This window comes from Ambystoma mexicanum, chromosome 6p (assembly GCF_040938575.1).
Source record: "Ambystoma mexicanum isolate Mex_15411 chromosome 6p, UKY_AmexF1_1, whole genome shotgun sequence".
NCBI classification, from domain to species: Eukaryota; Metazoa; Chordata; class Amphibia; order Caudata; family Ambystomatidae; genus Ambystoma; species Ambystoma mexicanum.
The window spans coordinates 668,154,945-668,170,543 of NC_090935.1; the positions used below are offsets into that span (position 1 = coordinate 668,154,945).

General features: G+C 47.3%; 1 protein-coding gene across 3 annotated transcripts in view; it reads left to right on the plus strand.

Moving 5' to 3' along the window:
- The window catches only part of MSH3 (mutS homolog 3), a 2,767,116-nt gene that overhangs the window by 2,635,920 nt on the left and 115,597 nt on the right, over window positions 1-15,599 (plus strand). For all 3 annotated transcript variants that reach the window (XM_069627549.1, XM_069627550.1, XM_069627551.1), the window contains one exon: window positions 2,306-2,432. In XM_069627549.1, coding sequence (XP_069483650.1) covers window positions 2,306-2,432 — 127 coding nt within the window. The remainder of the gene's footprint in view (window positions 1-2,305; window positions 2,433-15,599) is intronic.

Here is a 15,599-nt window from a genome sequence, read left to right on the forward strand (position 1 = left end):
ACTAGGTGGAGTATTGTAGTCTGCTGCCATCTCACATTCAGGCTAGCCATTATAAACAACAGGGTGATAAGATAAAATGTAAAGGTGTCTGGTTTCAGCTCATGGGTTGAGCACAAGTTGCACAGATGAATATAACCAGCAGGTCATAGAACTAGGTTGCCATCAAAAGCACATGGCCATGTGATCATGTATTTTCAAAAGAGTTCACTCGTCAATATGATGCATCTTCCCCAGCAACATGAAATATAGTTGGCAATGCAAGCTAGATTTGCTAACCTAAGCTTTACTGAAAAACATGGAGGACAATGAAGTGTTTTATAGTAGCAATACTGTTATTTTGCTTTATGTGACAACTTAAACTTTTTTTTAATTAAATTACAGGACTGTCTTTTCAAAAAAATGAAGTTAATACATTCTGGTGTTTGCCAAATAGAACATAGTTAGCTTTTTAAAAGTATCATCCCGATTGCAATTATTAGAAAAATAACTTTTCTTAGCCAGCGCTCTCACACAGGTGGCACATTTAAGAGTGACGGAGAGGATTATTGCTGCACTCCATTAGCTCCTTTATAATTGCAGAAAACAGAGAAACCAGGGTAGAGAGAGCCCTGAGGGCAAGAGAGGAATGCAGAGTGAGATGTGCTTTCATTAAACATGGAAATTTAAACAGCTAGTTGTGCTACACAAGTGTCAATTTAATTAGAAAACCTATAGAATTGCACAACAAATTGCTATGCGACACTGCTTATTTTAGGCCTTGATTAGTTGTGTTCTTTATCCTCCTTCAAACACATTTGCAAATCTATGCAGGTGATATCACAGTGTTGTTAGTATGGCACCACTTGCCTGGGGAGTCAGAAGTAGCTCCTGGTAGCTGTTCGTTTCAAGGTAGACAGGCTTCCCTTGGCTATAATGAAGAGCTAAATCGCTCCCAGTAATTTTGAACCCTGGGGTAGTCTCCCTCCTGCTCTCCCTTCTTCTCACCCCCCCCCCCTTCCCATACCTCTTGGAGGGTGACTAATTCCTCATTGTTGCTCCTTCTGCATATTCATCTGCCCTCCTTTCTCTTTCAAAGTTTCTTTCTATTTTTACTCCTTTTGCGGTTGCACTCTTTTCCTTTCTCCTACAATTGCAATCTGACCCCTAACATAATATTTTCTTCTTCTCTCCAGATCATTTGAATCTTTAAGGTCAACCATTTCCTTGCATCTTCCTTGTCCTGCACCTCCGCCCTTCCCGCCTCCAACACTAACCTCCTTCTTGCCCTCCCCTTCTTCAGCCCTCTTGCTCTGTCTGCTGGCTACTCTTAGCCAGTGCCATGTCCAGGCTCTTTTGACTCGGCTGACCCAAATGCGGCACTGACTTATGCAGGGGGTGGCATGAAGTGTGAGCGCACACAGAGATAATGATCATTGTTTAGGATAATGGGGTGGCACCTCGGGTGGCCAATCAGATTCCAGGTGTAGCACGTGCCACCCCAGGCCACTCCCTGGACACGTCTCTGTGTTTTGTAGCCCAATTTTATATTGTGAAGTTGTGGCAAAGGTCTGGGAGCATATTAGGAATACCTTCCCTGTCTATCTATGGGAATTGTACTCTGTCTTTGAAAAGATCAAAAATCACAACTTTATCAGGAAGGTAAAGAGAAAGAAATCCAGGGGCTCTGCAATAGAACTTCAGCTTACGGCATTCGTTCTTACAAGTACCTTTGTGTATGAGTCTGGCATTTGCTCTCCGATTCTAGCCACATGATGCTGCATATAATATATTAGCTGGCTGGGTTATATTGCATATGAGACTGGCCCTGGGCATATTACAACTGCACCTGACAAATAACTGAATCTCAATGCTAGAATCTCCATGGAACTATGCTGACACTATCTGAACATTTGAGGATGTGCCTATCATAGGGTGTCTGTGTCTGGCCATGTGAGTATCTCTTTGGGCATATAATGACTGTTGTCAATAAAGGCAGCTGTTTGTGGTGACTCCATTCGTAGAAGAGTTCACATTTTTCCAGGTTGGGCAAGTGCTGAAGCAGATGGAAATTTCAAAATACAACTCAATGAAAGTACTTAGTAGTATGGCGCCCTACTTTCGGAATAGATTTGACATAGCAAGGATTTGATTTGTAAATTATAACAAATCATGGTTGTTCCTCATTAATAGTCTGCCGTACACAGTCAATGCAATTTTTCTGCTCCACCTCCACTGGGGTCTCCAAAAGATACTAACACATCTAATTATGAGTTCATTGAGTCAAACTATTTGCAGTGCTTATGCCAATCTTTGATTTATTTTGTAGGTTGCATGTTTGACACTGTTTGTCACACATTACCCCCCAGTGTGTGAACTCGAAAAGGTGTATCCCAAGTATGTTGGAAACTACCACATGGCCTTCCTAGTAACTGAAGATGAAAGTGACCAGACTGGTATGGGCAACATTAAAATACCTACTTATCTTTAGTGTCATTTTAAGTTCATTTGTGATGCTTTTGAATTTATAATGTTATTGATGGCCTTACCATCTAATGTAGTATTGTGATTGACTGTGACCTTAAGAAGTGCTTTGGGCACTTCAAAGTCTGGACATTTTAATATTAATGGAACTGCCATTTTTCGGACAGTGACTTTTGCACCAGGTTAACTGTTTAATAAAGCGCACTATTTTGCAAATACATTATTTATTTATGGCTGTTTTGTTACATGCAACACATCCCCTTGAGGTCAGATCTTAATGTAGATGTTCCTAATTACCCAAGCATCCATTCCCTTTTCTCTGAACTCGTGGGCTGTTGTCCCAATGGGGGTGGGCCCTGATGTTTTTTCACAGAAAAATATATAATTTTGAATGGCATAGATGTGGTTCATGCATGAAGGCAGTCTTTTCAAGGCATGTTCCACCTGCCACTTAAAAAACATCTACGTGGAGGCCCAGCGTACTGAGTGTATATACTGCATATACCTAGAACAGGACGTCGGCTCGTCAGAGGGACTGGCACAGGAGGTTAGTGACTTGGTTTGATGAAGGGACTGTGATCTCAGATTCTGCTTCCGCTCAGAGCCCTGCTTCACTCTGCCACAGAAGACCCTAGGAGCATTGAGATCACACAAGGAAGCCTCATGTGAAAAAAGGTTGAAGAAGAGGTATAACACCCACACTTAGACTGCCCCAGACAAGACAGTCGACATACACAAGTCCTCACATAAACAGGCTGGGTCTATGAAGACTTCTTCGGCACTCGCAGCGTCCACAATGCATTTTTCCAAGAAAAGAATGACTCAGTCAATGCTCTCTTCATCGACGGTGCTCGGTTGATGTTCTCGTCCACCACTCAGTTGATGGCCTTGTGAACTACTGTCAACAACTTCTTTGTCCAGATCAACCAAGACATAAACCACAACAATGACTAAAAAAGCTCTGTCGTGTTCCCTCTGATGGTCCTGGTTCTTACCAGGTCCCATCGGAATATATCTTAGAACATGTGATAGATACTGATTTCGTGGGCCTGGAAATGTGTTTTCAGATGCCTAACATGAGGAAGCCATTTCCAATCATACAGCCAGTGCGTGTTCCTCATGTGCACGTTGCCTCTCAACCTATGCCTGCTCCCAGTCAACCAGAAGAACAATTTCTGTCACCAGATATTTTGTCTGCACTGCATGTTGGAATTACAGTCCAGGGTACCGATAGTCCCAGCCACTCGGCAGGATGTACCTGCTCCTCTGGCTGCACCTGCATAGGCTCCTTGCCCCCCTACAAAGCCCTTAGAGACTGAGTCTGAGGACAATGCTTCTCAATGTAGGACCTCGTTCTGGCAGATTCTGCACCTGACAATCCTCTTATCAGAGTTGTACCGCCTGACGAAAATGTGACATTCTATTCTGTTAAGTCCAAGGCCAGCAAAATGTTTGGTTTGCTCTGTGAGGAACAGAGAAAAGAGGCCGCCTTGTACCAGCGCAGGAAACAAGCATGCAAAACTTTTGTTTCTAATTCTGTGCACAATGACATCTGGAAGGATGGCCTCTTAACGATGAAAAACCCCTTCACGGCTCCTCCAAAAAAGACTGTTCTGAAAAGAAATAACAGACTCCATTTAGCGCCCCTAATTGTCTGCCAGCCCAGCCCAGCCCAGATTCTGTTTTCTCTGTGGCTGCTCAGAAACGTTCAGCCAATTCATCTTCGTTTGGTGCACTACCTGATAAGGAAGGGAGGCTACTGGATGCTTTCAGAAAGTGCATTATATCGACAGCGGCCACTACCATTAAGGTTGCTGACTCCTTGGTTATACTGTCTAGCTACAACAGAGAACTGTGGTACAAGCTGGGCCCATTCTAGATTTCTTGCTGGACGACAAGGAGGACGCTTTTAAGCATCTTTGTGAAGGTGAGGCTACTTCCGAATCTCACCATCTCGGTAGCAGTGGACATTGCTTACACCGGTTTTCGACAGATTCTTAATGGTATGGTTCTGCACCATATAAGGGCTGGCTAAAGGCTACAAACTTCTGGCTGGAAGTGCAAGCAAGGTTTGTGGACATGCTTTCCAGTGGCAAGGATCTCTTTGGGAAGAAAGTTGACAATACTCTCCAAGCCATCAAAATTGACACTGACACTTCCCGGTCTTTAGGTACCCTGCAGCAACTCTGGCAAGCCTTTAGTTCCAGGAAATCCCAGTTTTCCAGAACGACCAGAAACTACAGACCATCTTATTGATTGCAGTCGTATGTTATGTTATTGGGCGTTTGTATAGTGCCTTTTACCATTGGTCTGATTCCAAAGCGCTATGGGTTGAACGTACTCTGGGACCGTAGTCCAGGTAAGTGGAGAGTAAAACGTGTTTGGGTGCACTCAGTATGTGTGCAGCCAATGTGCAATAAGTGGTGTTTTGCTGCATACTACTACTAGGTGTGTTGCAGTGGTTGTGTGAGATCAGTAAGAATGTGTGCAGCAAGACCAATGGATTTGGGTATCTGCATTTTTGCAGCGCTGGTGTTTGAGAATGAGACTAGGTGTGCAGCAAGGTTGATTTTGAGGGGTATAGCTGCATTCTAAAGACTATGGAGGTGAATATGGAGGTGTGCAAGTATGTGCTCATATAGGCCGTATTAATCGAGGGATGTAGCTGCATTCTGTTGTTTGTGTGTGTAGAGAAAAGAGTAAGCATAGTGGTGTCTTTGAGTGTCTGTGTGCTTTTCAGGGCGACCTTGTTCTTGTTGAGCTTCCAGTGCCTGTCTAGGGGGGATGTACCTCCTTTGGATTCGGGCTGTTAGGCTAAGGTCCTTCCTTTGTCTTGTTTGGTCAAATGGACTGACGGGTGGTGACACACAGATCTGTCCCAAAACTCATGTGGTTACTTTATAGGTGCTAGCGACGTCCTCGTTCAGTATTTCTTCCAAATGGATTCCCCGATAGGTAGTTCTACTAAAACATTCTCAGATACTTGAGATTAGCAAAGAATCAGTGCTAGAACATTCTTTGGTATATCGTACTGTTCAGGGATTTCCAGATCTATAGGATTAGCAAGCAAGGGCATTTCCTGGACTGATAGCATAATCCATATTTGCAGGGCAACAATCAAGTTCATACGCTTTATTAGTGTTTGGGTTGGTAGTTCTGCTAGATTGATTCCCGGTAGGTATTTCTGCTACATTCACTTGTAGGTGTGATTAGCAAAATGAGTGAATAGCAAAGTGCTAGACGTCCCACAGGTATATAATTATACTCTTGGAGTTCCAGATGAGCAGGACTAGCAGGCATCTGCCTTGGACTGATTGTGTAGTGCATAATTTCATGGCCTTCATCAAGCTTGTGAGTGTTGTTAGTGCTTGGCTTACGTGTTTTGCACAGTCGGTCCATATTATTGAGTGTCACTACGATTCGGGTTTCAAGTCTGGGCAAAGGCTTCTGGTAATAGGGTAGATGTCATCTGGCCTGAAAGTCTATGAGGGGGTCCGCATTGAGCGGGGTACCACGCCAGTTGTTGGTCGCGGTGGTAAGTCGAGTGATTCACTGCGGTATACAGTGATATCACTTTTGTAACACATTTTTAATAAAGAAAAAATATCAAATTTTTGGGTAAAGGTATATATGGGGGCTGGGATAAGGGATCAAACAGGGGGGTGCTTGGGGTGGGGTAGTAACGCTAGGGAAACAGGAGCCCTAAATAAATTTAAAAAAAAATCGATATTGTTTTGTTATTTTAAATTCACTAAAAAAATGTTATTTTTAGATTTGTTATTATGACATAGAACTATTCTTTAGTCAAGAGCCATGTTTTGAGTGCCTTCCGGAAAGCCATGTATTCTTTGCTGTGTCTAATGCGGGGAGGCAGTAAGTTTCACAAAGTTGACACCAGGGTTGTGTAGGCAGCCCTTCCGATCCTGGTCGAATTGGATGAGGGGACCACTAGGAGGAGGGCAGTGCTTGACCTTAGGGTGCGAGTTGGGTGGTAAGGTGTAATCTTTTCTCGTAGGAATTTGGGCCCTGCTTCGTGCACCGCTCAGTGGGTAATAGATATCAATTTGAAGGTGGCCCTGCGTCCAATTGGGAGCTAGTGTAGGGTGCGGAGAGCAGGTGAGATGTGGTCCCTTCATCCCAATGTGAGAAGCAGTCGAGTTTTGTACTCTTTGGAGTTGGTTCAGCTGGTAAGCCGGTTCACCCAGGTAGAAGCAGTCCACATAGTCAAGTCTGGACATGGTAATGGACATAATTGCAGCCAGTCTGTTGAAGTAGGTAAGGTAAGGGAAGAAACGTTTCATGAGCCTAAGGTGGAAATTACAGGATTTGGATGCATTGTTGATGTGGTGAGACAGTTAGGTCCAAGTCCATTTGCAGCCAAGGTTTTTGACAGTGGTGGTGGTCGGTGGGGGGAGGCCGAGTGAGGGTGGCCAGGGAGTCGGTTGGGGAATAGAGCAGTTGTGCTGCATATCATGATATCCATTTTACCTAGGTTCAGAAGGAGATGGTTAGTCATCATCCAGCCGTCAATGTCTGTGAGACATGCTGCTGGGTGAAAGCGAGGGTAGGTGGTCGATTTAGGCATTCTCAAGATGATTTGTGTGCCATCTGCATAGTTATAGCAGGTGAGGTTGTGTGAGCGGATGATCCTTGGAAGGGGGGGGGTCATGTAAAGGTTGAAGAGAAGGGGAGAGAGGCAGGTGCCTTGGGGTACTCCAGTGTTTTCTGTGTGTGCAGAGGAGAGAAAATGGGGCAGATCGGTGATTTCCTGTCTATTAGTGAGGAATGAGGCAATCCAGGTTAGTGCTGAATCTCGTAATCCTAAGTAGTGCAGTCTGTCAAGGATCATCATGTGGTTAATGGTGTCAAACGCTGCAGAGAGGTCAAGAAGAATAAGTTATGTGCATCCTTCTGAGTCTGCTGTGACTTTGAGGTCATCCCAGTTAGAGATTAGTGTGGTATCTTTTTCGTGGCCCAGGCAGAAACCTGATTGCGCAGGGTCTAGGAGATTGGTAGATTCCACAAAACCATTTAACTGTGAGGTAATAGAGACGTGAAGTTTCTGGATAATGGCTAATCCGCTTCCTCTAGAAGGTCTGTTGTTGAGTAGTAGTCAAGTGGGAATGCTTCGTGAGCAATAGGCTTGAGGTCATCCGAGAACCAGGTTTCCGTGATGGAGATAAGATTGGGGTTTTCTGAGATTAGGAAGTAATAGATGCTGTGTTTGTTCTTCGCTATGGAGCGGGCATTGAAGAGAAGGCAGGTGACTTTGTAAGCGGTAGTGGGGGCGGTGTTCTCCCAGGTGTCAAGGGGTTGGCATGACTCGGATGGTCGCGATCACCGGTAGGTTGGTGTTGGTGGTGCGGAGAGGGTCGGGCAGTGTAGTAGGACAGCCAGAGGTGGTGTGGGGGGGTATACTGAAATTGGTGTGTAGAGGGTCGTGGGTGATCAGGGACTTGGAACAGAAGGCGGGCAGTGGCAGGTTTTCGACTGTAGTGGCATTGGATGGGCGTTTTGGTTGTTAGCAAAAGGCTTGGAGGGTTTTGAGGCATGGTGGTGAGAGGTGGTGGGTCATTCAGAGTTGTCTGGCTATGTGGTGTTGTGGATTGGTGCACAGGGGAGAGGATGAGGGTTGAAGGAGGGGGATGTGGGGATTCTGTCTTCAAGGTGGGAGGCAGAGGTGACAGAGGGGACGTGTTAGTGGGGCTAGGAGAGGCGAGGTGGTTTGAGAGGGGCAGGGCAGGTGAGGCATGCAGAGTTGTGGGCCAGGGGCACCGTCTACCTCTGATCTTTGTGCATTTGGGTGCTGAAGGAGTGTGCAAGAGGGTGGGGGTCTGCAGGGAAGGGGGTCAAGGTGATGGTTTGGCAAAGGGCAAGACCCGCCAAGCTCAGGGTAGGGTAGGGGCTGGCCGGGATAGGCCTTTTGGAGGTGTCGGTGTGATGGAAGTGAAGGTAGGTAGGTGGGCAATGCTTGCCGAGGGAGGTGTGGTCAGGGTGAGGGAGGTTGAGGTAGCACCGGATTTGGTGGGGGGGTAGGCCTGGATATGGGAGGGGTTGGCTGTAAGCTGTCGCAGCACCCCCAGGATTCCTCTAGCTTGGTTGTGGAGAGAGTGTGGGACAGGTGAAAAGTTTGTGTGAGGGAGGATGTCTGTTTGGAGGGTGCAGGAGGACAAGAGAGCCAGTTGGGCTGAGGAGAGCCTTCCCTTCTGTGAGAGATAGGCTGAGGCTGTTGTGTGGTGGTCCCTGGGTTTGTAGCTGTGGAGGCGAGAGACCGGGACGTGTCAAGAGAGGTGTCGGGAGTGTTTTCCAAAGTGGGCGCAAGGGATGAGCTGGCAGAGGGTTAGTGTTTTTGAAGATTAGAGGTAACAGCGGCTAGTATAAACAGCTAGATTAGATGCAGCATCAAAAGTGTAGCTGTTTTGAGTAGAGGTACCTGGCGACCTGGATAGAGGGAGAAAGCACCTACAATGGGGGCACAACAGTAAATGCAGTAACGCTTACAATTATGATATGATATGGCATTTATAACACTCCTATACACAGGTGTTTCAAGGCGCGACGGGGCAAGTGAGGGGGAACAGAGGAAAGACAGACAACGATCTTACTAGGCCAGGTGTCATTCAGATTGCGCAAGTGCAAGGGAGGGGGAAAAGGAAAAGTGCGAGGGCAGGGGGAGGGGAAAGTGCAGTACATGGGATAATAAATAAACAAGATAAATAAAAGAGCGGCCAGCAGGTGGCAAGTGCAGGGTGAGTGCTGAAATAAGTGCTGGCCGGGGGACTGTAGGGATACAGAAAACAGTCCCCAGGTGCAGGGGTTGCCAGGGAGGCAGTGCAGGCAAGCAACTGGCAGGGCTTGGGGTCGAGGTCAGAAGGGGCCAGGTAACCAGTGCAGTCTTGGTATCAGCCAGGAATTCAGCAGGGGAAAGGGGGAGAGAAAGCAGAAGCAAAGAGGAAGGTTTTAAGGTGTTTCCGGAACCGAAGGTGGTTCTCCTAAAGTTTCAGGGAGGCTGTTGCAGAGGGAGGCCCCAGCCGAAGAGAGAGATCTACCACCAACTCGTTTCTTGGAGAAGCGACTGACCCTGAGGGAGTTGGAGGCGGATGAGCGAAGAGCTTGAGAAGAAGACATTTAGTAAGAGAGAGTTGAAGGTATTAAGATCCCAGGCCCCAGAAGGCCTTGTGGACGATGCAGAGTGTTTTGAACTTAATCCTTGCAGCCACTGGAAGCCAGTGCAGAGACTTCAGTCCTGGAGAGATAGATCCCTGGGCTTGAGGCCAAGGACAAGTCTCGCAGTCCTGTTCTGGATGAGTTGCAGAGGGCAGAGAGTAGAAGCAGGCAGATTTAGAAAGAGGCCGTTGCAATAGTCCAGTCTAGAGAGACCCAGAGCTCTGGAGACAGTGAACTTCTGGAGGAAGGAGAGTAAAGGAAGAATACCTCTGAGGAGGTGCAGCCGGTAGTGTAACTTCATAGAAACATCAGAGATGTGAGGAGAGAAAGAGAGTGTGGAGTCGAAGATGACCACGAGGTATTTGGCCTTGCAGGTGGGAGCAGGAAGAGGGCCAAGAGAGTCCGGCAAGAGAGTTCCAGGAAAGGAGGGAGTGGGTGTGCCGGTGAGGAGAATCTAAGGCAGAGGTTGTTGGTGGCACACCACTCCTGGAAAGCAGACAAACAGTCAGTGATAAGGGACGGAGAAGAGGTGGCCAAAGGAAGCCTGAAAATGAGCTGAGTGTCGTCCGCATAGCACTGAAAGTTGGGGCAGAGAGCGGCAATGCGGTGGACAAGGAGAACCAGATATTGGTTGAATAGCCAGGGAGAGAGGTTAAACCCCTGGGGAAGGAAGAATACCTCTGAGGAGGTACAGCAGGTAGTGTGACTTTTGGATAGAGGGAGAAAAGTGCTAAAATGGGGGCACAACATTAAATGCAGTAACACCTAGATTTTGGACAACCAGAAAGAGGGAGAAAGCTCCCAAAATGGAGGCACGACAGCAAATACAGTAGCACCTAGATTTGGGACACCTGGATAGGTGAGAAAGGGCCTACAATGGTGACACAACAGTGGACAATGGATAATTGACCTAATGCAAATTATGGATACCAAAACAATGTGCCTGAATGCCTAAATGCGAGATATGGCTGACTAATACAATATGCCTAAATGCGAGATATGGATGACTAAAACAATCTGGCTAAATGCGAGATATGGCTGACTAACACAGAATGCCTAAATGTGAGATATGGGTAACACAGAATGCCCAAATGTGAGCTATGGCTTTATAATACAATATGCCTTAATGCCAGGCATGGCTGACTTACACAATCTGGCTAAATGCAAGATGTGGCTGACTAACACAATCTGGCTAAATGCGAGATATGGCTGACGAACACAGAATGCCTAAATGTGAGATATGGCTAAGACGGAATGCCTAGATGCGAGATATGGCTGACTAACACAATCTTGCTAAATGCGAGATGAGTTTACCATACAACCATGGGCTACGCATATCAGACTTCAAGCTGTTGGGTAATAAGAATGGTGGGACAGTTCTCTGCCCGGACTTCGCTTACCTTATCAGACGCTGCTGGTTGACAGCTGTGCTACAGGCTCCCTACAGGTGAACACAGTCTGGAGCTACTTCTGCAGAAGCTGCACTTTGCCATGGAGCCCTTATCGGAGGTGCTGACAGGGCAGGAGGCTGCTCTGGGAGTGTTGTAGAGGCTGCTGCATGGTATGCTCCGTGTCACATCAGCTCTTCTTTATCTCTCTTTGGATCAAGTAGATCGCTGGCTGTTCTTCCACTGGGACTGCTGGTATTGGATGTTTTATGGAACAAACAGGCCAAAATTGGGCAGTGCAGTTATGGGACAGTGGTATTCATTTCATACATGCAGTCATATGAAGACGGGGCAGGAACTAAAGCCCTCCCGACTCCCACAACCCACCTTTGGGGCAGAACTGGCTCTGGAAATCCCTCTCGTAGGCCTCCCACCCCAGGCTAAGAGTGGTCTCCATCCCCACTTGACAGGGTCAGGTGGTCTCTGACCCTGTCACAAAATCAATGTTTGTTCTGGCATCACATATGCAATGAGAGCACATCCGTGTTGCTGCACATGTGCAATGCCAGTGTATCTGCAAAATTAAAAACACAGTGGGCCTCATTACGAGTTTGGTGGTAGAACCGGCACGGCTGCCGCCAAACTCGTGAAATTACCAGATCCAACGAGTTAGTCAGACCTGGCGGGCTGAAAGGCACCCACGAGCACAACTCGTAGTTTGCCGTTCCGGTAGTAACGGTGCCAGCATTTTACCGGCGCCGTTGCTACCGAACCGGCAAACATATAATGAGGCCCAGTGATTGGCTTTGCACATGCATTGCACTTTGTCCATGATGTCTGTGTTTCAATAACTAAAAAGGGGAAATTGGAAAAAAAGGGGTTTGCTGTCACTTTTTTTCTATGCTCTGGCCTCAACGAATTTGTGGCAGGACTGGCTTCTATCTCTAGACCTCCAGGACACCTACCAATGGATCTCATTCTCCAACAGATTTCGCATCTTGATAGATCATTCCCTCCGTGTCAGCTGCTCGGAAAAAATCAATAGGGTGCACAGTGTGGCTCAGCGTCATCTTCTCGACTCCTTCATGCCTCCACCGTGCCGCTCCTCAGTTCTGGGCGTGACGTCGGTGGTCATACATATACCATGAAATATGCCCCATTCCTTTTTCCTCGCACGCTCAGCATGCTATTTGGTACATGGCTCGTTATAACAAGATTTCTTTCAACGTCAGTATGTCGGGGCTCAAGCATTCAGGAATCGGGCACCGCCGAGACTGCAGCTCTAAAATGTCCATCACGGACCCACAGAACATTTGTGTCTGTTGTCAAGGCTGGAACATGATATGAATCAGTGCATCTCCTCTCATTGTATGAACCGGGAGGCTTCAGGAAGCGCTTGTCCAGACTGGCACTCAGAAGGCCCCCTTCTAAGTCGCCTTCTAGGTCGGCCTTGGGAGTGGATTCTGAGAGGCCCAACTCTAGGAAGAAAGATGAAAGGGAAGGCAGGCATCATAGGAGATCAAAGAAGAGGTCTCACTCTTGTAGAGTCTCATCATTCTTTGTCATCTTCCCACAAGAAGAAAAAGAAGTGCAGGCATAGGCGCGACTCAACTCTTGGGAAGGAAGGAGTAAATCTTAACCCTCCAAGGGGGCACCTAGAGAGTAATGTAAAGAGTTCAAGTAGCAAATGCTAGTGATTTTAGAAGGCGCAGAGGTACATCTTTGGCCTCGACGCCAATGGCGCTAGCCATCGATGACCGTGTCAAAGTCACAGGCACGTAGAAGTCAAAGAAGGGTCATATAACCTTGTGTTCTGACCTTCCAAAAAGAAAAGATGCTGGCTTTGGCACCGCCCACAACAAAGGCACCGAGCACACAAGCCGTGATTTCCCTTTCAATGTCAGCCCTGATGCAGGACTGGGGCTACGTCCTTGGTTCCTGCATGGACTTCTCCAACTCCATGCTATGTTTGATGACAAAGGGTATCCTATCCTCTTCTGCATGGAGTCTTTGATGAATGTGGAGCTTGATCGCAAACCAGACTTTGTCTGACAAAGCGTTGCTCATGGAGTGGGCCTGCATGACATGAGTTGGCTAGACGCTTCACCCGTTATCGAACTACAGCAAGCTACACCATACGTGTACCTAAATGCTCAGTATAAGAAGGCTGTCTAGGAAGTGGTCACCGCCCTGTCAATATCTTGACAACAGTACAACCATAATGATATTTCGGGCAAAGGGCCACAATCACAGTGGGGCCCCGACCTTCCCTTTAACGGTGCCATAGCATATCCGGTCGTGATGCTATGGCACCATCAGTGCTCGACACTGGCAGTTGACAGTGAACTTAAGAAAACATAGAAACTGGGCAGAGTTGATGGGCCTTTCCACTCCACACATTTGAACACCAAAGGGCTGGTGGTCCAGGCCACAACCGTTAACTCGAGTCCCTCAATGTTGAATCTCCCATGGATAGGGAGTCCAAGTAAACATGCGCACTCGCATGAAAGATCTTTGCGTCCAGGCGCATGGCGCTGAAGGCAATCAATATTTCTTGCGCTTTTGCAAAGTAGTCCATGTTCTCTAGAAGGGCATTCTGGAGGCAGCTACCCATCTCCCGGAAGGGCAAATTAGGAATAGAGATTGTAAATGAAAGAAAGGGGACTACATGGAAAGGCCTCCAGACTTGCATCAGGAGTTCATTGGTAACATTGACTGCCAGAAAGCTTCATACCAGATGTGCAGTCAAAGCTCCCCAACATGGCTTTCGATGGAGAGCAACTTTTTGGACCAAGGACCGACAAATATCTGTAAAGATTTAAGGAGTCTAAGATTGCAGTGAAATTGCGATTAATGGTGGTCCAACAACCTTCCAAACAATCTTTTTGCTTCAGTTCGAGGGGCAGGGGTTTTCGATTCTACAACCCCCTTTATGAGAGGAGTGTAGTTATTCCAAGATTATCAAGGACATAAAAGGTGGCAGCAAAAGGCCAATTTTTTCAGCCTCGATGTTGGCGCACCAGCATCGTCGAAACCTCTTTGAGCTCTCACCCCATGCTTCTCAAGTTGGAGGAAGAGTTTTTGGGTACTGCAACAGGTGTAAGGAGATTACCGCCAATGTCTGGGTTCTCTGTTTATTGTAACAGGGCTATTGCCTGCCATTTCTCAGTAAGCCCCTAGAGAGCCCATGTCCTCTCCCTCAAAAGAAGTAATACAATCCGTGCTGCTCAGGGAAAAAGTGGAGGAGGTGATAGCCTGGGAGGGAGGTACGGGTTGGTATTCTCGCTACTTCCTGTTGTCCAAGAAGGGAACTCGGGGGGGACTCCATCCCATCTTGGACCTCATTGCCTTAAATAAGTTCCTGAGGAAGGACAAGTTCAGGGTGTTAATGCTGCAAGAGATTCTCCCGGTTCTGCAATCCAGTATTTGTCGTCTTTAAAGTTTCAGGACGCCTACTTTCATGTGTCGATCCATTGGAAGCACAGAAATGTTCTGAGATTTGTTATCAGGCATCGTCATTACCAGTTCAGAGTGCTCCCTTTTGGCAGGACCTTTGCTCCCAGGGTGTTCACCAAGCTGATGGCAGTGGTGGTGGCTCACATCAGGAAACCCGTATTCTTCATCTTGAGGACACTTGCTCGCTGCTGCACAGCCTGGCCTTCTCCCTAAATATGCAGATTTGCACATAACACCAGTACAGAGGCTCCAGTTCATCGGAGCAGTCCTGGACACTTGGGCTGGGAAGGATTTTCCTCCATGAGGAACTCCAGCAGTCCACCAGCATCAGCCTTTCTCTGCCTCTTCTGCCTCATGGCCTCCTGAATTTTCTTGATGACAGAGGCCAGGCTTCGAATGAGCTCACTTCAATGGCTTCTCCGGAGTCAGTGCTCACAATATTCTGATGACATGACAGATTTCCTCCTAATTTCGAGGCTGTGGCGAATGACCGCTTGTGGGAGTGAACAGGAGAACACGATAGCAGGGGAACCTTTCAGGGCACCTCGGCAGGAGGCTAAAGTGGTCACAGACACTTCTCCTACGTGGAGTGCCTTTGACATAGTCTGCTGGAGCTGCAAGCGGACTGGCTAACCCTGGCAGCTTCCGTGCCTTCCCTCTGGCAAAACAATGTCCTCATTTTGACAGACATCACAGTAACTATGCACTTCTGCACTTCCTCAATAAGCAAGGATGTGTGTGGTTAGTGCCCTTGAGCAGGGAGGCCATGTGGCTTTGCTTCTGGCTGCTGGAGAACAAGATTGCAATCCATGCGGCTCATTTAGCAGGGGAAGAGATTGAGTTGGCAGATACACTGAGCAGGCCGAGCATGATCTCCCATGAGTGAGATATCTGCCCAGAGGTCATTTTGGACCTCACCCCTTTTGGTTAACCCTGTCAGTGGACCTCTATGTGAAAAAGGACCATGCAAATTGCAAAGAGTTCTGCTCTAGGAAATTTCCTAGACCGATGGGGTCATTGGTGGGTGTTTTCTTAGTGGAGTGGGTCTTTGAGATTCACTATGCGTTCCCTCCGCTCCCAGTCATCCTGTGAATTCCCCAGAGGTTGAGGAGGTTCCAGGCTTGCCTG